At 36.8% G+C, this 24,666-nt stretch overlaps 1 protein-coding gene across 4 annotated transcripts in view; it reads right to left on the reverse strand.

Moving 5' to 3' along the window:
• Positions 1–24,666, reverse strand: part of ABCD3 (ATP binding cassette subfamily D member 3) — a 101,363-nt gene that overhangs the window by 43,081 nt on the left and 33,616 nt on the right. For 3 of the 4 annotated variants that reach the window (XM_005542668.5, XM_015432616.4, XM_005542671.5), the window contains exons 2-4: positions 11,277–11,313; positions 4,724–4,822; positions 1,279–1,367 (exon numbers count right to left, since the gene is read on the reverse strand). In XM_005542668.5, the coding sequence (XP_005542725.1) occupies positions 1,279–1,367; positions 4,724–4,822; positions 11,277–11,313 (225 nt within the window). The remainder of the gene's footprint in view (positions 1–1,278; positions 1,368–4,723; positions 4,823–11,276; positions 11,314–24,666) is intronic. The other variant, XM_065518560.2, reaches the window with a different exon arrangement.

Here is a 24,666-nt window from a genome sequence, read left to right on the forward strand (position 1 = left end):
TAAAAGGGCTAATTCTCACCTTCCAAAGTAGGAGATGAACACTTACACTTTTGAAACTAAGAAATCTATAAACAGTAATACAAGTATGCAATATGGAAACGCAGACACAAAATAAATGAAACAGTAAAAAGAATAGAAGATGACTGGCTCCAGGTAATGACAGTTAGGAGTGAGAGGAACCAAGGAACTGATGTGTTTTGTCATTAAGTCCTGCAGGACATTTGACATTAAGCTATGTTCATGTATTACTTTTAAAGCTATGTTCATATATTACTTTGATTAAAATTAAAAGGCACAGGACTGACCACAGTTTTCAGGGAGACTTGGGTGGAATGTGAGGGCCTACATAATTTACCCCTATTCAGAGGTATGTACTTTAAGGGCTTTAATCCTGTACATACAAGATTCTTTACTGTCCTAGAGAAATGAGTCAGAGAGCATGGTCATAAAGCATTCTTCCTCTTCCTACAAATCTTTAGGAAGCAGATCGATAATCTAACAGAAAAAAACCTTTATTCCAAAATGTTGGGGCATTTAACAATTTTAAGTACTGTCATTCAAAAAGTTATTTTAGATTAAATACTTTTAAGGAATTTTCTGACAAAATATTGCATATCAGGAAATAAAATTCCTAGTAAAATTTGTTATTCTGACATTCTAATTGGTATTATGAAAAATAAATTATTTATTAATGGATAAATGGTAAATTGTTATAACCCAAGATATCCCAACTGACATTTTTTATGTTTTTACATTCAAAATCAGCAATTTGCAGTGATTAATAATATGTAGAAACACTATAATGAAAAAATATAAAAACCACTAACACCAGATGCAGAAAGAAATGTCTAAGAACTGTTTTCCCTTCTAATAAACACAATCAATGTGATTCTTTGAAATGCTTTGAAATTTTCCTCCAAATTATCTAATTAATTTCCGAAATCCAACTTGGTGGATTTTTAGAATTCCCATTACAGCACTTATTATACTGCATCTTAATTTTCTGTCTACCTGTCTCTAACTCTTGATAAACTGTCAGCTCAGCAAGGCTTGGTACAGTTTCTCCTAGTCGCTGGCATATAGACCCTTATCACAGTACAGCACATTGCCTGGCACATGGGAAACACTAAGTATTTTTTAAGTAAATGAACAAACACATAATTTGACTTGAGTATCTTTTACCTAATTTAGAATCTATTTCTTGCTTATAAAGATAATGCTTAAATATGAGACAATTAGCATTGCATACATATAGGAGGAAGGTGAATGAAAAAGTACCTTTCAATTAGTGTTCCATTTTGAATCATCCAAACATCGCAATACGTTCGAGACACCAGCATAACAGCAATAAGTACCAAGTAACCTGTCTAAAATAAACCAGGTATAGTAAATTAACTAAATGCATTTTAGAAAGTTCAAAGAAGTATTACCTTGGTAACAATTTTTGGTTTCCAAATCTAAAGCTTTATGTAAGGTTTAATACAGTTGGCTGACATTTTTTTCTATGAGCAATTTTAAATATAGTTAAAAGAGAACTCAAGAATATTACATAAATGAAAAAGGCCTCATAGATTCATTTAATCTTTCTCATTCAGAATTCAAAAGTGATTTCAAGGCAGGTCAAAGGACTTGCCTTCATATACCTAGTCAAGGACAGAAGCTAGGAATATAACTTAGATTACCCAGATTATAGTGTACTGTTATTTTCTTATATTTTTAACATATAACTTTAACAATGAAAAAAGACAGTAACTGTAAATATACAGCTAACTAACCAAAACTGAAGCCTACAATTTTGCCTAGGTAGAATAAATTTGGTTTAATTTGTTAGAAAAACTTATAATAGTGTCCATGCCCTCATAGGGCTTTCAATTTAGTTATGAAGGGAAGAATTATACTTTAAAAGTAGCAGACAAATTTAGGCAAACATATTTGTATCACTTCATGTCCTAAGCTGTGGGACGGGAAGGTTTGGGGTGCCAAAAGACAGTTATGGCATTAGAAATACGATAAATAGTAAAACAAAAAAGAGAATGAGGATTAAGGGTAAAAAAGATGAAGGATTTAATGGGAGAAAAAAGGGATTAAAATCACATGAACTATGGTACTGTACTGAGTTTATACACATAAAATTATTGCAAGTTTCTCAGTAGAACAAAAAGTGATGTTAAAAAGTGACGTTTAAAGAATATTACTTAAGCAATGCTGTGCAAGACAGATTACAAAGCAGGGAAAGTCAAGACACTGGGTAGGAATCAGTTATCTTTCTGTGAGATGAGAATCCTGCCACCCCAACCCCAAGTACATACATTTAAAGCTGATCTTAAATTTTCTAAATTGGAAGAATAAGACAGTGACATAGAAGCCAAAGTAAGGGAAGAAGGCCTGCAGAGGGTGGGAGGCTGGCCAAATTAGCCCCTTCTACCTCCCTTACTAATTCCCAGGGATTCATCCAATATCTCCAATTTGTTTTACATTCATTGAACTCCTGCAATAGTTGAAATGAACATTAAGCTGTTAACTGATTGGAAGGTAATATACGAATCTTTCCAGAAAAGCTTGTATTTTAAATAAGGATTCTTCAAAGGCAGGAGAGTTGTAGAAATGAGAGAAAACAAATAGTTATGCCTGAAGAGTCATTAGAAATATTCACAAAAAAGATAATAAGCATTAATCAATTTTTAAAAACATATTTATTTCTGTTGTGGGGACAGACAGAATGTCACAGACATGATGTTGTAAACAAATGAAAGGTTGAGGACATAGGGCCAGATCATAAAACAATAATCTCCTAAGCAGATGATATTAAAAGGAAGGCCAAAGTCAGGTTGTAATTTACCCTATAAGAAAAAGGAAGTCACGGCCGGGTGCGGTGGTTCAAGCCTGTAATCCTAGCACTTTGGGAGGCTGAGACGGGCGGATCACGAGGTTAGGAGATCGAGACCATCCTGGCTAACACGGTGAAACCCCGTCTCTACTAAAAATACAAAAAATTAGCCGGGCACGGTGGCGGGTGCCTCTAGTCTCAGCTACTCGGGAGGCTGAGGCAGGAGAATGGTGTGAACCCAGGAGGCGGAGCTTGCAGTGAGCCGAGATCCAGTCACTCCACTCCAGCCTGGGCGACAGAGCAAGACTCCGTCTCAAAAAAAAAAAAAGAAAGAAAAAAGAAGTCACATGTTTTAATCAGGATTTTAAGAAAGAATACAAATTGGAAAAGGAAAAGAAGCAAAAAGACCAATTAAGATATAATAATCCAGGTAAGATATAGTGAGAACGATAAGAATGTAAAGGGAGAGAATAATTTATGAGAAACTTTAGGATACTTAGAAAGAACATTTATAATATAAGGGAAGGAGCAGATCTTAAAAGTGTGTGATCTCATTTTTAAGTTAAAATATATGCTTGCACACAAGATGACTATATATCAAAATGAGTAAGAGGCTGATAGGTGCCAAAAAAAAAATCTAGCTGCATTTTCTAATTTTCTTCAAGCACCATGTATTACCTCTGTCTAATTACGAAAAAACAAGTGCCATTACTTTTTTAAAAAAGAATTTCTCAAGGGCAGAATCATCAGGACATGATGCCAAGGTTAAGGGAAGAGCAAATCCAGCATGATGAAGAAATGGACGTTGTCTTTGGGAACTACAACGCTTTTTTAACAGTTAAGTATAGGAAAAATTAGCAGATCCCAGTGGTCAAAAAGGGTGACAAGGGGAAGAGGAAGAGTTGAAGGTAATGATATTTCTAGTTACAGAATGAGAGAATGCTGAGGAAGATGGAGAACACAGCATTATTTTAATAATCATTAAAAATGTTTATCAAATAATGAAGATAATCTTGATAAAAGAGCAAAGGAATGAATTATAAAACTATTCATACAATCAGCTCACTTCCTGAAATACCTGATGAATCCAGGTATCATTTTGGTTATCTTAAAAATATTTAATCAAATACATTCCACACTAATGTGACTCGTTAACATCTCAATGTAATAAAAAGGTTTGTCTTTTGACATTTAATCCAGTTTTTATTGACAGTATTTAATTATAACAAAGCAATACCATTTGAGGTAGCTGCATGGCAATACCCTAGTATTTCACATAAAATGAAATAATATTTCATAAACAAGAGAAAACTACTTAAAAACTGGCACTGAACAAGGGTTTTTGTATGGCAGGGATGATTTAAAGACAAAAATTTAGTAGTCTTCTTTACCTACAGAGAAAACATTTGACCTATAGTATAACCAAAGAGTTATGATTTTATTGGTCTAATCTTATGTAACCTTGAAAGTTGAACACCTAATAATATAATTTGGGTATCTGTCTCCACCCAAATCTCATGCTGAAATGTAATCCCTAGTGTTGGAGGTGGGGCCTGGTAGGAGGTGTTTGGGTCATGGAGGCAGATCCCTCATGGCATGGCACTGTCCTCCAGATAGTGAGTGAGTTCTCATGTATCTGGTTGTTTAAAAGTGGCACCTCCTCGGCCCTTTGCTCCCTCTCTCGCCATGTGAGACACTGGCTTCCCCATTCAGCTTCAGCTGTGATCACCAGCTTCCCAAGGCCTCCCCGGAAGTGGAGGAGATGCTGTGCCATGCTTGTACAGCCAGCAGAAGCATGAGCCAATTAAATCTCTTTTCTTTACAAATTACCCAGACTCAGGTATTTTATTCAAGAATGGTCCAATATACTTAAGATTATAATTTCATAAGACTTACCTCTTTACAAAATGTTCTAGGGACCATGATTTTCAGAATCTGTGCGAGCCTTGAGAAAAACACCTTGTCCACCACAGCTCGCTCCTTTTTCCCCTCTTTCTGCATTAAAAACAAGAAGCCCTTTTAAGATCGCTATAACAAATGTATCATAAAATTAAAGAATCATGTTTCATCTAAGTCAATATAAACAGTTATCAAGATAAATACTGAATTTACAAAGCCCAGACTTGCATACTTACACTGCTCCTCATATTCAAACATGTTTTTGAGAGAATAATGTTATCTAAAAACTGAATAAGGAAGTGAGTTCTGGAACCACATAATTATCTGGATGAAGAAAACTGCAAGCAGAAGAAATAGCAACTGCAAAATACCAAGGTGAATGCCTGCAACGTGCTTGAGGAAGAACAAAATGGCCAACCTGGCTGCAGCTGTGAGGAAGGTACCATCACAGAGGATGAGGTCAGAGAGACAGCTGAAAAAAAGGCCAAGGGCTTACTGAGTTTTGTATTAGCCACTTCCTGATTAACACCATATTTAAAAAAAAAAAAAAAAAAATCCTGAACAGAATTTTCCCTGATACCAAATATAGGAAATTTTTGGATTCCTAGATTTACCATTTAACATTTCCAATATACAGTCTGTCAATTCACTCTCTCTTCCTCATAAATTTCAAAGACAGACAAGGTTCTTTCACTCATGCAGCTCACATTCTAGCGGGAGAAACACAGACAAAAAATAAACCAATAAATAAATTATCACGGATAGACCAGGCAGGGTCATGAGGAAAAAAAAAAGAACAGTTTACACAGGATGGTCTGAAAAGCCTCTTGACATTTAAGCTTAGACACAAAGAAAGAAAAGCCATGTGATTATTTAAAGTGGGTACGAGGGTGGAGGGAGTGAAGCACAAGGAACACCAAGCACAAAAATACGTGTTGGAAATAAAATAGGTGTGCACATTTCACAGCAAGATGGCGGTATTGCTACAGCAAAGGGAACAAGAATGAGAGAAGTTTAAAAGGTAGGCAGGGCTTATAAAGGACAGAGGCTTGAAGCCACAGTAAGGACTGAGAACTTACTGTTAGTGTAGAGGGATTTAAAAGAAGATAATCTTACCTCTCTCAAGAGTTTTTTCATTTTCACTAGCTCCATGAAAATGGAAGTACTAAACCATTTGCAAAGATAAGGAAACAAGTGACGAGACATTACTCTTGAACTGTTCGGGAGAATAGACAGGGGAAACTTCTTGGAAAAGGCAAGATACTCCAGAAAAACCCCAATTCCCTGACTGTTTCCCCACCTCCATAATCACAGCTCACTTATCTGGCTAACTCCTGAAAACAAATACCTGTTTCTATTTGTAGAGTACCTCTATTAGCTAGATATAATGTAAATGTGCTTTGATTAAATAAATATCTCACTAGATGAGCCTTAAGTGAACTGTTTGGGTACCGAATTAGAATAATAATAACTACCAACTATATGTCAGACACTGTGCTAAGGCTTTATAGACATTATCCTAATAAACAGGCACTGAGTGCAGTGCAGAACTATAGGCCACAAAAGGAAGTCTGAAGGCATTGTGTTCATAGGATTAGACTAGAAAGACTACAATAGGAGGAACTGGAGAAGAATCAGCCTAACCTGCAACTGCTGGAACAGAGACTCAGCATTTCAAGTCTTTCAGATAAAGTTGAAAACCTCATCCTACTGACTTGCAGGCTCAGTCTGCTTAATTCATACATGCATGCATTCATTCACTCAACAAACAACTACTTGATCCAAACCCTATTCCAAATGATATGGACACAACAGCAAACAAAACAGAGAAATAAGCCCTACTCACAGTCCATTTAGTTGAACTAGCGTATTCTCCTCAAGCTAAACCTTACACATTCAACCTAATCTCTGTTTGTGTTTTCCCCAAACCCGGAAAACATAGGAAGAAACGAGTAAAGAGAAGGCCATACATATTAACTGCCTTCAAAAAAAAAGAAGTTAAACTATTTGTTCTTCCTCCTGTCACCATCACCACTCCCTCCTCACTTCAGCTTGCCTTACCTGTAGCCAACACCCTTCTCCATTCCTAGCTCGAACTTTTAAGTGGCACAATCCTGAGGTGAAACGGACATCTGAGTTAAACAGAAGACCACCTGTTTCTGAAAGCTACTCTAAAGAAATGATCTAGGACAAACAATGACGAAGGTTAGAAAAAAAGAGTTACAAGAGAGTAAAGTTGAAACACTTTAAAATATTAGTTGCTAACTGGTATAAAATTCCTCATTTTCTTCCATTCCTGTTGTCACTTTCCCTATCCTTAAACTGACTGAAAGCTGAGGGATTTTCATTACATTTCAATCCATGAAGGGAACTAACTATATTCTCCCAAATTATCACTGTTTTCTGCAAAGGACCACCTGGACGGGGAGGTTGGCTCAGAAGGGCTGAATTCAAAGAGATGTCAGGAATAGGAGAGTATCCTGATCACAGCAAAACTCTACCTGAAACCAATCTAAATAAGAGTAACTATAGAGGCAGTATATTTCATAACATTACTAGCCTTTCCTAAGATTCCATTTTAAATTCACAATGAACTTTTCCCACTTCTAAACTTTCCAGTAATTTTTTTAAATACAAAAAGAGACCACTTTTCCCACTTCTAAACTTCCCAATAACTTTTTTAAATACAAAAAAAAAGACCACTGTGGTGATATAAGTTTAACATGAACATTATAGAAAAAGCAAACAAATCATTAAAAGCTATTTGAGAAGTCAAAGTAATAACGTAACAAAGGAAAAAAGAAAACCTAAAATTCAAAAGGTAACAAGGTCAAAGTACAATGAGAAGTTCCTATTGATATGTCAATCACCTTAGGTGAGACTGACTGAAAAAGAAGTTTGAAATAGCAGTAAAATAAGAGGCCATGTAGTGCTGACACAGTATAAGTATTCCTGTATATTGTAGGGAAAAATGAAAACTGGTACAACTATTATATATCATTTATCAAAATGTAAAATGTACACTGACTGTAAAATGTAAAATAACCTAGTAAATTTACTTTCAGGAACTTACCCTACAAACATACCTGCACATATGCTTAGCCACACAAATGAAAACATCGTACTCTGTTTATAATACCATAAAATGAAAAATAACCTAAATGTATACCAATATTACATAAATCATAGCAAAATTATTCAATGAAAACTCTATAACAACTGTAAAAAAGAAAGCAGCTCACATACATAGAAACAGAATATGCAAGAGCAGGTCTACAGCTTTAAACATGGAGTGATCTAAAAAACAGTATGCTGGAAAAAATTAGAATGATGCATGCAATTCATTTTACACATGAATTTATGAAACTTTTAAATATGTAAAGTAATTCTCCCTATATTGTTTATGGATACACACACATGCCAAAATACAAAAATATGCATGGGAATGCTAAATACTGAACCCAGCACAGTACTTATCTTTATACATTTTGAATTTCATTATACTGTTCTCTTTCTAATTAAATCCTTTTTTCTCCTTAAAATTTATGTCTTATGAAAATTGCCTCTCCCCACCCTATCCCCATCACAAAGGATATACAAAATTTCTATAAAGAAAATAGGTTAAATTGCTTTCCTCAAAAGTAACATATTCACTGTAGAAAAATTAGAAAATTCTGATAAGCAAAAATAAGAAAACTAAACCTACTGTCTTTGTTACATATCCTACTAGATTTCATTTTAGCACACGTGTGCACTTCCTATAAATTTAACAAATGTGGTATCAGTGTGCATCTTGTGTCCTTTTTATTGCCAATCACTTAATATAACCTAAATTTATCTTGCTCACACTATGCAACCAGCAAATAAGTATATGCTAAAACAGTATTGTACAGAAAAATAAGAAAAAAATGAGTAAAATGAATCAAGCTGTCCTAGAACTTGCAGATCTCCGATATGCAAATAACAGATATGACTAAGTTCAGATAACTAAGATTTGATTGCTCAGATATAACTTAGATATGAGAGATCGTGGAGCTGCAGATATCAGAGAAGTGAACATAAGCACATCTTACCACATTTTTCAAAGACTGGGAAGGAAATATTATGGAAACTAAAGAATGACAATCTTGATGTCAATCACCAGGATATTCAGAGAACAGACACTGACATGGAGAGTTGGGGAAGACTTAAGAGACACTAATCACTAGAAGCCAGCATGAGTTTACTAAAAGTACATCATGTTAAACTGTTCCAATTTTCTTTTTTTTTCTTTTTTTTTTTTTTTTTGAGACTGAGTCTGGCTCTGTCGCCCAGGCTGGAGTGCAGTGGCCGGATCTCAGCTCACTGCAAGCTCTGCCTCCCGGGTTTACGCCATTCTCCTGCCTCAGCCTCCCGAGTAGCTGGGACCACAGGCGCCCGCCACTTCGCCCGGCTAGTTTTTTGTATTTTTTAGTAGAGATGGGGTTTCACCGTGTTAGCCAGGATGGTCTCGATCTCCTGACCTCGTGATCCGCCCGTCTCGGCCTCCCAAAGTGCTGGGATTACAGGCTTGAGCCACCGCACCCGGCCAACTGTTCCAATTTTCTTATTTGTTAAGGATACCATACTAGCATACTAGCTGATATGTAGAATGTAAGCTCCATGAGGATGGAAACTTATTTTTATAACTGTCATATACCCAGAGCCAAGAACAATGCCAGGCATATATGAGGAGCTCAATAAATATTTACTGAAAGATTGACTTACTAAGTGAATTAATAAATTAATAAAGGAATTAGATGTTTCTTATAAAATTATTGTAGCCTTAATGGAGAAATAAGAACCAGATTTTGCTATAACTGGACGTAGTCACAGCTGAATAACCAGAAACAAAGATTAAGAGATATCACAGAGCAATCTCCTTGGTCCTTACATAGTCAAAACTATCAGCAATTCTGTGAAAGAAAGGAAAGGCAAATTAAATTTGTAGATAATTCTTCTACTTAACACACCAGATGTGAGAATTGCACTAAAAATTAGACTACTGGTATAGATAGTAGGTTAAACCCAATCAGCTGACATTTACAGCAATAAATTAATGTTTATCTAAAACAAATCAACTGAGTTAACATATGACCCAGCAATTCCACTCCTAGATATAGAAATAAAAACATATCTCTACATAAAAACTTGTGCACAAATTTTCATAGCAGCATTATTATTATTCATAATAGCCAAAAAATAGAAACAATCTAAATGTCCACCAACTGATGAACCGATAAACATAATGTGGTATATGCATACAAAGAACACTATTCAGCAATAAAAAGGAATGCAATACTGATACAGCAACAATATGATGAACCTTGAAAACATTGTGCTAAGTGAAAGAAGCTAGGTATAAAAAGCCACATATTATATGATTTCATTTATTTGAAATGTCCAGAACAGGTAAGTCAACAGAGACAGAAACAGATTTGTGGTTGCCAGGGATTGGGGGAAGAGGGTAATAAGGAACGACTGCTAATGGATATAGGATTTTTTTTGGAGAGATGAAAATTTCCTAAAATTAGGTAATGGTGATAGCCACACAACTCTGTGACTATACTAACTACTCATTTATACACTTAAATGGATAAATTTTATGGTATATAATTATAACTCAATAAAGCTATCATGAATATAACATGTAGAGATGTAGAGCTGTTTGTCAGAAATACACCTGCAGTTTATAATTTACCATAGTAATAGTTAAAGAAATAAAAGCAATTTTAGGATGAAATTTAGCAATATTGTATTCATATCAAGAAATGTAATCATGCTGATATATTCCACGCTAGTCAGGCCACAACTGGACAACTACATTCCATTCTAAGCACAATGCCTAAGGAAACTCTTATAGGTTCAGAGGAATGTATACAGAACTGAAAAAGGACCAGAACCCATGTCACATTAGACATATTAGAAGGAATCAAGATTGCTTAGCACAGGGAAAGAAAGACTCATAAGATACAACTATCTTCAAATATATGTGGGTCTACTAGAGAAAACAGAGCCAGACAAGGTGGCTCACACCTACAGTCCTAGCTACTTCGGAGGCTGACGTAGGAGGATCCTTAGAGCTCAGGAGGTCAAGGTTACAGTGAACTATAATCATGACACTGCACTCCAGCCTGGATGACAGAATGAGACCTGGTTGGTAAAAAGAAAATTTTAAAGAAAAGAGAAGAAAAAGAAAAAAGAGGGAAGGGGAGGGGAGGGGGAAGGGAAAGAGTGGGGGGACAAGATATATCTCCATACAAAAGATATAACAGAGTCACTGCTAAGAAGCTAGAAGGGGGGAAATTAATATCATCATGGGCTAGAACTAATGCAGTTATGGCTGCCTCCTAAGGTAACACTTTCCTGTCAGGAGTCCTATTTCAGACAGCATTCCTGTAATGTGTAGAAGACTGGAGGGATTTTTAAGTTCCCTACTAATTATAAAATTTTATCCTAAATCAGAGCCATATAACAAAATAAATGAAATAAATACATGAAATCCCAAAAAGAAGATGATTTAAAATGTTACCTCATTGTTCTGTAATGGTGGTTTTCCACTTTTCTTACTGCAGAGGAAAAAAAGAGAGAGCTTTACTTTATGTGAAAAGCGTTATCATTAAAATGATTTTAAGATGTCAAATATACCAAATTATTTAAAAGCGTTTCTTCTTTTTCATATCATAGTGAGATAGAACATATTAAATAATAATAGTCCGGCTGACTCTTACTAAGCATTATTTACCAAAAGTGCTTAATACATTTTAACTATCACTATTATATAACATTCTGTTTGGTAATTTTTAGGCACGTGTGTGTGTAAATACAAACATAAATGCAAGTCTACTTCTTCATCCTCGAATCACAGCTTGGCCATGTAAACCGCTTTGGCCAATGGGACATCAACAAACTGACAGAAACAGAGGCTTGGAAGATGTGCATTGCTCTCTCTTACTGCTGGGAATCTTTCCCCAACCACGTGAGCAATCCCAGGCTAGTCTTCTAAAGGATGATAGAATATGTGTCATTCCCATATTACAAATGAGGAAAGTGGCCTGGAGAGAGTAAGCAGTATGCCCAAGGTTCATATTCTGACTACTAGTCTAGGCTACCTCTCAAAACAATATGATTAGCTGGGCATTGGTCCTTTCCATAACGCACTACCATGGCACCCTATGCTTCTACATAACATTGATAACATTTTAAATTTCTTGTTTGATGTATATTCCCTTCCACTAAACTAGCTCCATGCTATCAGGAGCTACTGCAGGCTGGTTTCTCTGAAGCTGAGGTAATATGGTGTCTGAGGTACAAATGTTCACTAGAGATAAACACCTGTGAATGGAAGGCAGAGAAACCAGGTTTGGACAGAACTCAAACTGATGCAAGCCCAACATAACTTCAGCCAACCATATAGGAAGTTCTAAAGCAAGCACTGTCCATCAGAGTACTCTGTGACGGGCTGAAATAGTCAGGCCTTTTTTACCTCTGCCTTGCTCAGTCTGCACATGCATGCTGCCCCAGGAAGTCTGTGACATGAGGAGAGGGGAGTGTCTCTAGACCTGAGCCAGACTCTAAGGTGGGGGACAAGGGTGGGGAAAGAGGGGGCTGTCAGGATCTCACATTTCTCACAGCTGGGCAGTAAACCCTTCTTTTAAGGGGAATCTTTAAAGGGTCATACATTATTCAACCCTCTATGTTCAACATCCTATTTGAACTCTGATGATCTGCAGAATGCACATCTTCAGTAATAAGATACCAGGTCACCAAACAAGACTAGAAAGCCAAACTTAACTACAGTAGATGTTTTATTTTAAAAAGCACGTAAGTTATTATTATTTCTAACTTCAGTTGTATTATAGGATTACTTACCTGTTTAAAATCTTTTATGAATTGTAAAACAGTTATACAAAATGCATTTTAGCACGACAAAAGAAACAATGCAGTGAAGAGATACACTATGGGAGAAAATATTTGCAACCATACACCTGATTAGGGGTTAATATCCAAAACATATAAGGAACTCAAACAACTCAACAGCAAGACAACAATCCAATTTTAAAAAACGAGGAAAGGACCTGAATAGACATTTCTCAAAAGACATATAAATGGCCAGCTAGTATGTGAAAAATGCTCAACATCACTATCATCAGAAAAATGCAAATCAAAACCACAATGAGCTAACACTCATACTTCTTAGGATGACTACTATCAAAAAGATAAAAGATAACTGTTGGCAAGGACGTGGAGAAAAGAGAACACTTGTACATTGTTGGTTGAGAAGAATATAAATTAGTACAACCATTATGGAAAACAGTATGGAGGTTCCTCAAAAAAATTAAACATAACTACCATATGATCCAGCAATCTCACTTCTGGGTATAGATCCTAAGGAAATGAAATCAGTATCTCAAAGAGGTATCTGCACTCTCATGTTCCCTGCAGCATCATTCATAACAGTAAAAGATATGGAATCAACCCAAGTGTCCATCAAGAGAGGAATGGATAAAGAATTTGTGGTATATAAATACAATGGAATAAATTCAGCCTTTAAAAAACAGGAGCTGAGTGCGGCAGCTCAGGCCTGTAATCCTAGCACTTTGGGAGCCCGAGGCAGGAAGACTGCCTGAGCTCAGGAGTTCAAGATCAGCCTGGGCAACACGGTGAAACCCTGTCTCTACTAAAATGCAAAAAAATAGCTGGGTGTGGAGGCATGCACCTGTAGTCCCAGCTACTTGGGAGGCTGAGGCAGGAGAACTGGCTTGAACCGGAAGGCGAAGGTTGCAGTGAGCCGAGATTGCGCCACTGCACTCCAGCCTAGGTGACAGAGCAAGACTCTGTCTCTAAAAAAAAGAGGAAATTCTGTCATTTGCTACAACATGGATGAACCTGGGGTACATTAAACTAAATAAGCCAGGCCCAAAAAGACAAATTCTGCATGATCTCACTTACATGTGGAATCTAAAAAAGTCAAACTCATAGAACCAGAGAGTAGAATGGTGGTTGCCAGGGGCTCAGGGGTTGGGGGAAATTGGGAAAAGTTGGTCAAAAGGCACAAAGTTCAGTCACGCAAGATGAGTAAGTTCTGGAGATCTAATGTACAGGATGGTAAATATAGCTTGATAATAGTAATCATTTCACAATGTATATGTATGTATATCAACATAAAAATAAAAAAAATTCAATAAAAATGCCACACTGCTTACCACTAATAAATGTTATAAGTTAATATTTAGAGATAAGTGGAGATTCATGCAGTGCGATGCTCACAAAAATACATATACACATGTACACACACACCTACCAGTGAGTCACATGGTCAGTCAGCTCTCCCATCACTTCATCACTTTTGTCTCTCCAAGTTTCCATGAAACACTTTGTTCAGAGGGAACCATGACATCTTATAAAGCTTCAATTGGCCTGAACACATAATCTACATATAAGTCCTATTTTCTTTAATCAGTCTGTGACAATTAAAATTTCTTGGCCAGGTGCAGTGGCTCACACCTGTAATCCCAGCACTTTGGGAGGCTGAGGCAGGAGGATCACTTGTCGGGAGTTTGAAACCAGCCTGACCAACATGGTGAAACCCCGTCTCTAATAAAAATACAAAATTAGCCGGGTGTGGTGGTGCATGCCTGTAATCCCAGCTACTCGGGAGGCTGAGGCAGAAGAATCACTAGAACCCAGGAGGCGGAGGTTGCGGTGAGCCAAGATCGTGCCATTGCACTCCAGCCTGGGCAACAAGAGCAAAACTCGGTCTCAGAAAAAAAGAAAAAAAAATGCCTTTATAAGTTTCTTAAAAGGTTCTTTATGAGATTTGTTTCTCAGGAAGTTCTATGAAAATACCTTTCACCTGTAATTATCACTATAAAAGAAATTTTTAATGGCAAAATAATTCAGCATGAGTACAGCAGTTGAAGTTGATTTTCTTGATTTTACATTAATACACATTAGCCTGATCTACATTCCAATACAGGAGGTTTATCAGACATGCGGGCTCCAGATGATCACTTAGCAAGTGTTTAAACACAATACTGGCACCAAAATCCGTGTAGCATGATAGTCATTCAGACAACCCAGAATACGCTTATATTAATTTATTTTTAATTTATCATCAAAATGAAAACAAAATTGGTTCTATAAAGAAAGTTCTAGGCCGGGTGTAGTGGCTCACACCTGTAATCCCAGCACTTTTGGGAGGCCGAGGCTAGCGGATCACTTGAGGTCAGGAGTTCGAGACCAGCCTGGCCAACATGGCAAAACCCTGTCTCTACTAAAAATAAAAAATTTAGCCGGGCATGGTGGTGTACATCTGCAATCCCAGTTACTCGGAAGGCTGAGGAAGAAGAATGGCTTGAACCCTGGAGGCGGAGGTTGCAGTGGGCCAAGATCACGCCACTGCACTCCAGCTAGGGTGACAGACCAAGACTTCATCTTAAAAAAAAAAGGAAGAAAGTTCTATAAGGATTTAGACCCTGAAGAACTCATCTTTAGACCTATTATCTCTAGATCATAGAGATACTATTCTAGACCACCTCAGTCAAACCACAAAATCAACTATCTACCCTTTCTCTGACCCCCTCCCTCAAAATCTCTAGCTTCCTCCTCTTTCTTGAGCTCCTGACTTGAATATCTGATTTTTAAAAAGGTATCTGTACCTGGATTTAATGCAAACATGTCTATATCTGAACTCACCTTTCCACCCCAAATCTATTCTTCCATTATTCCATACTGAACATACGCCCTAAATCAGTGAACACACCTTTATCTACCAGCTACCCAAACTACAAAGCTGTGAGTTATTCTCAGATATTTATTTTCCCTTTCTCATACACTTCATTTCCAATCTCTCTCTATGCTCTTCTTTCCATTTCTACTGCTATGATTTCAATTCGGGCCATCAAAATTTCTCATGTGAACTATTACAATATTCTCACTTGTTTTCTGAGTTCCTTATCATTCGTTTCTGTCCTCTTTCAACTTATTTCCATAACCACATCAAATATGTGCATATGTATATACATACTGAATATATATACACAAGTACATATACATATGCGCAGCCATATATATATGTATAGACTACATACATCTATATAAAATATATATCCTGTGGCATTCACCTAGAGCAATGTTCAGAACCTTATTTATTTCAATAAAAAATGAAAAAAAAAGTTAATAACATAAGCATCCAACCAAAAGTTTACAAAGAACAAAAAAAAGCAGAAGAAATTTAAAACCACCCAAGCAGAATCTAATGAGTTAGAAAACAAAATACTAATACATTAAAATTCAAGAGTTAATTCTTTGGAAAATAAATCATGAGACAATCTAATTTTAAAAGGAGTACAAAAACACAAAAAATAAAATAAAAAAAAATGAGCATGAACATAGATAAAATTTGAAGGAAAAAAAAGGTAAAAGACTTCTTATCTCAACCCTATGTAAAGAATTTTGAAAGCCTGAATGAAATGGGTAGTTTTCTAGAAAAATATAATTTTCCAAACCTAGCAGAAAGAAGAGAAAACTAAACAGACTGAAAAACTGAAATTATAAAGTTGTCTGAGAGCTGCCTACCTCCTACCCTTCCATTCCCCAAAAAAGAACCAAACCCAAACAATTTACTGGGGAATGCTAACAAAACCCCCAGTGGATGGATAATTCCAGTGCTTTAATTGTTTTAGGACACAGATAAAAGAAGTTTCCACATTATTTTTGCTGCAAGTAAAACACTGACAACCGAACTTGGGCAGGCTCACATCTGCACTTTGGAAGGTCGAGCACTTTGGAAGTCCAGGCGGGTGGATCCCAGCGCTTTGGAAGGCCGAGGCAGGTGGATCACTTGAGGCCAGGAGTTCAAGAACAGCCTGGCCAACATGGTGAAACCCTGTCTCTATTAAAAATACAAAACTTAGCTGGGCGTGCTGGCGCATGCCTGTAGTCCCAGCTACTTGGGAGGCTGAGGCATGAGAATCACTTGAACCTGGGAAGTGGAGGTTGCGGTGAGCTGAGATTCTGCCACTGCACTCCAGCTAGGGCAACACAGCAAGGCTCTGTCTCCAAAAACAAACAAACAAAAAAAAAAAACCACTGACACCAAAATCTAACAAAAATTAAATGAAGAAAACTACAAACTATTCCCACTTAAACCAACAGATTTTTTTTTTAATTTCAGACCATGAGAATGTATTGCCTATTCAAAAACTAAATAAATACCTTATAATTAAAATTTAAACATAAACATGCACATAATGACTTTCAGAATAAAATCCAAATTCCATAAAACAGTACTCAAAGAACTTCACAATCTGGCTCCTGCCTTCTTTTCAGGTTCATCTCCTGCCACTAGGCACAAACACTCTGTGCTCAAGTTACCTTCATCTATCAGCTTAAACTACGAGAACCTGCAATTATTTGACCATTTCTCACTTACAAAATGGCAACTGCACATGCTTCAACCTAATACTGTGCTCACTCTTACCCCACTATTTCCTCACATACTATTTCTTCTGCTTTAAAGGACTCTTCCTCAATCAACCTATTTGATTGCTACTTCTCTTTACAATTCAGCACATATCTTCTTGGAATGGAGTGGCCATGTATATTAAGTTTGCCCAGAATGGTCCGTGTTTACACCTTTTGTCCTGATATAATAATTAATTACACTCAGTCTCAAAACTGTACCAGTTAGGATAATAAATTACATGATGACCTTGTCTAAGAAACCTTCCTGTCCATTCTCTACTCTCACACAGTGTGTATTAGGTACACCCTCTGTGTTCCCTAGGCAATCTGTACATCATACCTCTCCCCTCATCAGCTTCTTGAGAGCAGGGGCCATGTCTTCTTCATCTCTACTCAGGCCTAAGACTATGTCTGATACACAGTAGGTACTTCTATCTTGTTTTGCCTTCTAAACTTTGTTTCACTTAGTATGTTAGTAAATTTCCTTTCACAAATATTTTTTAAAGGAAGATTTTTAGTTGAGTCAGGCCAAGACTTCTGGATTTTATCAACAAAGCAAAAAGATCTAAGTGACCAGATATGAAACTGGGAAACCTGCCAGGGCCAAGGCAGTAAACCAACCGGACCAAGTTAACCACAGAGCAGCTGCCTATGACAAGCAATCTTAGGAGTAGAAGGATACACATCCTCACAACACCCGCTGGGTAAGACAATTGTTTTAAGGTACCATTTCAAAATAAATGCTCAGATGTTCAGCTACATTTGAATCCACTTCTTTTAAAAAACAACAACAAAAAAGGTAATTGCCATATCTCTATTACTTCTAGTACATAGAATATTTCTAAATAACTTATTTTATCTAATTTTGAATATAATCACAACTTCACACTAAAAGACCCCTAGTTGGGCACATATTACTTTCACTGACAGCTTAAGTGTTTAAAAAGACACCACATGTTGATTCAGTACTGAAAATGCTCAAAAGTAGTTAAAGCCATGTCATAGGCTGATTATGTTAAACGTTGATGTTTTTGATCTACTAGAATTACAGACTAAGAAGCACTATCACAGTGAAAAAAAGGGAAACAGAAGATAGGAAGCCAATGAATACGCAGAATATAGAGTGAAGATAAGAAAGGTTAGAAATGGGCAGAAGTAGGCAGGAATGAATTATACAGGGCCTTTACTCTAACTTAAGATTTAGCCGAATATAAAGAAAATTGCCTTTTACTTTAAGAAACACTAATTTAGAATAATTAAGGAAATAGAATTGCAAAATGAAAATATGAAAGTGGAAACTCTACAAACTTATCAACACCCTACTACAAACCACAAGCTCTCCAGGTATATCATAAGTGACTTAAAGATTAACAGGTAAAGTATTTGCCCTCAAGGATTTCATAATCCAGCTAGAGAAAAATACAGATAAGCAACTATCATATCAGACAAAGTTAAGTATTATGGTCTAAACAAGGTGCTATGAAAGGCAAGAGCAACTAATGTTAACCCAAGGGGGAGAAAAAGTGAAAACTTTACTCCAGAAATGATGTGGAATCTAAACTTAGACTTAAAAAATAGATAGGATATAGGGTGAGATGATTAAAAGAATGATATTATGTTCTACCATAAGGGAACCCGATAAGCAAAAGAATTGATTTCTTAAGAGAGCAGGGTATATTAGAAGAAAGGAAAACAGTCTTTTCTAGTATGATATACAAAGAACGTACACGTTTCAGAAAGAGACGAAATCTCTTCAAATCCTGGTAATAGTTCAAAGTATACCTCCTAGAGAGAGTTCCTGGACTAGAATCCCAATTTGACTGTGTGCTAGCTGTGTGACTTTTGGCAAATTATGTAATCTCTCTGTACCTTAGTTCTCTCATTTGAAAAATGGAGGTAACAACACCATTAGCAAAAACATGTAAAGTCCTTATAATACAGCCTGGCATAAAGATTCAAAAAATGTTAGTGATTAATATTACACCATTTACCGGCTGTGTGACTGAAGAAAGATGTATCCTCATCTGTAATGGTGAGGACAATAATATTTACCTGTTAACTTTTGCCCTCAGTGATTAGAATGTATTAGGCACCCAAGGATTATCCCAAGATCAGAGATGATGAATGCCTGAACAAAGGCAGTGGGTATGAGAGTGGAAGAAAGAAGCATGAAAATTACTAGAAATGACAAGAAAGGGAATAAATAAGAGTTGGGAACTAACTGCATATGGAAATGAGAGGGAGAGAAGACTACAAACTTAAAGTCAGGGGAAGTATTAGCAGCCATCAACTCCAAACTGGTATCTCAAAAGGCAAAGTATTCTTCTCCAAGTCTCAAACGCAGTTTGCACCCTGGATGACTAGAGGACAGTGATTTCACTGACTACAATAAATAACAGTAAAATAAGCATTCAGAGAAACAGTAATTGGATTCATTGTAAACATGTTGATTTCACATCCCAGTAAGCTAAGTATATGGAAATGTTCAGAAGACAATTTTTAAAAATGCTTAGATTTGAAGTTCATGAGCAGAGATGTTGATTTGCAAGACATTAACATGACAATGATTTGGAAATACAGTGCTATAAATCCTTTGGGAAACCAATATAAAATCTGAAACATTGAGTGTTGTTTTTGTTTATTAAGATGCTATACTAAAAAATTTAGACTGTGTTCTCAAGAAACTTGGTTTAAGTCGTTCCCTGACTGACAATGCTCCTAGGTAAAGAAGCAGACTTTGCTCTTAAAAGGAAAGTATGTTTATTACAAGCCTCAAAATTATTCTGACAAGTAATTTTAAATAAAATGTCCAGACCATAATAAAAAATAATCCAAGCACTAAGGAAATTAGACTCCATAACCAAGGACTAGCAGAAATTGTAGAAAACAAAAACAAACCCCAAATTTCAGTTGGCATTTCCAGACTCATCCTAAAAAACAACGTAGACTGTATTTTTGTAAATACACACAGAAAAAATTTTAAGGTAACTACCAAGAAGTAGGTACCAAGAAGTAGATATCTACCAAGAAGATACCTACCAAAAAGTAACACTGATCTGAGAAAACCAAATGAAATTTCAAAAAATAAAATATACAATTGAAATTAAATATATAATCAATAGGTTTAAGAGATTTCACACAGCTAAGAAAAAGTTACACTACAACAAATGCACATAAATTAGGAGAAAAGTCAATGAAGGCAGTGTTCTAAAGTATTTTTACTATCTGGGAGGATGATAAAGTATTACTGATTAGGGGGGCGGAGCAAGATGGCCGAATAGGAACAGCTCCAGTCTCCAGCTCCCAGCGCGAGCGACACAGACGACAGGTGATTTCTGCATTATCAACTGAGGAACACAGCTCGTCGCCAGCAACGGATCAAAGCTGGACGGAGAATGACTTTGACGAGATGAGAGAAGAAGGCTTCAGTCCATCAAACTTCTCAGAGCTAAAGGAGGAATTACGTACCCAGCGCAAAGAAACTAAAAATCTTGAAAAAAGAGTGGAAGAATTGATAACCAGAATAATTAATGCAGAGAAGGCCATAAACGAACGGACAGAGATGAAAACCATGACACGAGAAATACGTGACAAATGCACAAGCTTCAGTGACCGACTCGATCAACTGGAAGAAAGAGTATCAGCAATTGAGGATCAAATGAATGAAATGAAGCGAGAAGAGAAACCAAAAGAAAAAAGAAGAAAAAGAAATGAACAAAGCCTGCAAGAAGTATGGGATTATGTAAAAAGACCAAATCTACATCTGATTGGGGTGCCTGAAAGTGAGGAGGAAAATGGAACCAAGTTAGAAAACACTCTTCAGGATATCATCCAGGAGAACTTCCCCAACGTAGTAGGGCAGGCCAACATTCAAATTCAGGAAATACAGAGAACGCCACAAAGATACTCCTCGAGAAGAGCAACTCCAAGACACATAATTGCCAGATTCGCCAAAGTTGAAATGAAGGAAAAAATCTTAAGAGCAGCCAGAGAGAAAGGTCGGGTTACCCACAAAGGGAAGCCCATCAGACTAACAGCAGATCTCTCGGCAGAAACTCTACAAGCCAGAAGAGAGTAGGGGCCAATATTCAACATTCTTAAAGAAAAGAATTTTAAACCCAGAATTTCATATCCAGCCAAACTAAGTTTCATAAGTGAAGGAGAAATAAAATCCTTTACAGATAAGCAAATGCTTAGAGATTTTGTCACCACCAGGCCTGCCTTACAAGAGACCCTGAAGGAAGCACTAAACACGGAAAGGAACAACCGGTACCAGCCATTGCAAAAACATGCCAAAATGTAAAGACCATCGAGGCTAGGAAGAAACTGCATCAACTAACGAGCAAAATAACCAGTTAATATCATAATGGCAGGATCAAGTTCACACATAACAATATGTAAATGGACTAAATGCTCCAATTAAAAGACACAGACTGGCAAACTGGATAAAGAGTCAAGACCCATCAGTCTGCTGTATTCAGAAGACCCATCTCACATGCAGAGACACACATAGGCTCAAAATAAAGGGATGGAGGAAGATCTACCAAGCAAATAGAGAACAAAAAAAAGCAGGGGTTGCAATACTAGTCTCTGATAAAACAGACTTTAAACCATCAAAGATCAAAAGAGACAAAGAAGGCCATTACATAATGGTAAAGGGATCAATTCAACAGGAAGAGCTAACTATCCTAAATATATTTGCACCCAATACAGGAGCACCCAGATTCATAAAGCAAGTCCTTAGAGACTTACAAAGAGACTTAGACTCCCATACAATAATAATGGGAGACTTCAACATCCCACTGTCCACGTTAGACAGATCAACGAGATAGAAAGTTAACAAGGATATCCAGGAATTGAACTCATCTCTGCAGCAAGCAGACCTAATAGACATCTACAGAACTCTCCACCCCAAATCAACAGAATATACATTCTTCTCAGCACCACATCACACTTATTCCAAAATTGACCACATAATTGGAAGTAAAGCACTCCTCAGCAAATGTACAAGAACAGAAATTATAACAAACAATCTCTCAGACCACAGTGCAATCAAACTAGAACTCAGGACTAAGAAACTCAATCAAAACCGCTCAACTACATGGAAACTGAATAACCTGCTCCTGAATGACTACTGGGTACACAACGAAATGAAGGCAGAAATAAAGATGTTCTTTGAAACCAATGAGAACAAAGATACAACATACCAGAATCTCTGGGACACATTTAAAGCAGTGTGTAGAGGGAAATTTATAGCACTAAATGCCCACAAGAGAAAGCTGGAAAGATCTAAAATTGACACTCTAACATCACAATTAAAAGAACTAGAGAAGCAAGAGCAAACACATTCAAAAGCTAGCAGAAGGCAAGAAATAACTAAGATCAGAGCAGAACTGAAGGAGACAGAGACACAAAAAACCCTCCAAAAAATCAATGAATCCAGGAGTTGGTTTTTTGAAAAGATCAACAAAATTGATAGACCACTAGCAAGACTAATAAAGAAGAAAAGAGAGAAGAATCAAATTGACGCAATAAAAAATGATAAAGGGGATATCACCACCGACCTCACAGAAATACAAACTACCATCAGAGAATACTATAAACACCTCTACGCAAATAAACTAGAAAACCTAGAAGAAATGGATAATTTCCTGGACACTTACACTCTCCCAAGACTAAACCAGGAAGAAGCTGAATCCCTGAATAGACCAATAGCAGGCTCTGAAATTGAGGCAATAATTAATAGCCTACCAACCAAAAAAAGTCCAGGACCAGATGGATTCACAGCTGAATTCTACCAGAGGTACAAGGAGGAGCTGGTACCATTCCTTCTGAAACTATTCCAATCAATAGAAAAAGAGGGAATCCTCCCTAACTCATTTTATGAGGCCAACATCATCCTGATACCAAAGCCTGGCAGAGACACAACAAAAAAAGAGAATTTTAGACCAATATCCCTGATGAACATCGATGCAAAAATCCTCAATAAAATACTGGCAAACCGGATCCAGCAGCATATCAAAAAGCTTATCCACCATGATCAAGTTGGCTTCATCCCTGAGATGCAAGGCTGGTTCAACATACGCAAATCAATAAACATAATCCAGCATATAAACAGAACCAAAGACAAAAACCACATGATTATCTCAATAGATGCAGAAAAGGCCTTTGACAAAATTCAACAGCCCTTCATGCTAAAAACTCTCAATAAATTCGGTATTGATGGAACATATCTCAAAATCATAAGAGCTATTTATGACAAACCCACAGCCAATATCATACTGAATGGGCAAAAACTGGAAGCATTCCCTCTGAAAACTGGCACAAGACAGGGATGCCCTCTCTCACCACTCCTATTCAACATAGTGTTGGAAGTTCTGGCTAGGGCAATCAAGCAAGAGAAAGAAATCAAGGGTATTCAGTTAGGAAAAGAAGAAGTCAGATTGTCCCTGTTTGCAGATGACATGATTGTATATTTAGAAAACCCCATCATCTCAGCCCAAAATCTCCTTAAGCTGATAAGCAACTGTAGCAAAGTCTCAGGATACAAAATTAATTTGCAAAAATCACAAGCATTCTTATACACCAGTAACAGACAAACAGAGAGCCAAATCATGAATGAACTTCCATTCACAATTGCTACAAAGAGAATAAAATACCTAGGAATCCAACTTACAAGGGATGTAAAGGACCTCTTCAAGGAGAACTACAAACCACTGCTCAGTGAAATAAAAGAGGACATAAATAAATGGAAGAACATACCATGCTCATGGATAGGAAGAATCAATATCGTGAAAATGGCCATACTACTCAAGGTAATTTATAGATTCAATGACATCCCCATCAGGCTACCAATGAGTTTCTTCACAGAATTGGAAAAAAATGCTTTAAAGTTCATATGGAACCAAAAAAGAGCCCGCATCTCCAAGACAATCCTAAGTCAAAAGAACAAAGCTGGAGGCATCACGCTACCTGACTTCAAACTATACTACAAGGCTACAGTAACCAAAATAGCATGGTACTGGTACCAAAACAGAGATATAGACCAATGGAACAGAACAGAGTCCTCAGAAATAATACCACACATCTACAGCCATCTGATCTTTGATAAACCTGAGAAAAACAAGAAATGGGGAAAGGATTCCCTATTTAATAAATGGTGCTGGGATAATTGGCTAGCCATAAGTAGAAAGCTGAAACTGGATCCTTTCCTTACTCCTTATACGAAAATTAATTCAAGATGGATTAGAGACTTAATTAGACCTAATACCATAAAAATCCTAGAAGAAAACCTAGGTAATATCATTCAGGACATAGGCATGGGCAAGGACTTCATGTCTAAAACACCAAAAGCAATGGCAACAAAAGCCAAAATTGACAAATGGGATCTAATTAAATTAAAGAGCTTCTGCACAGCAAAAGAAACTACCATCAGAGTGAACAGGCAACCTACA

This window comes from Macaca fascicularis, chromosome 1 (genome assembly GCF_037993035.2).
Source record: "Macaca fascicularis isolate 582-1 chromosome 1, T2T-MFA8v1.1".
Taxonomy (NCBI): Eukaryota; Metazoa; Chordata; class Mammalia; order Primates; family Cercopithecidae; genus Macaca; species Macaca fascicularis.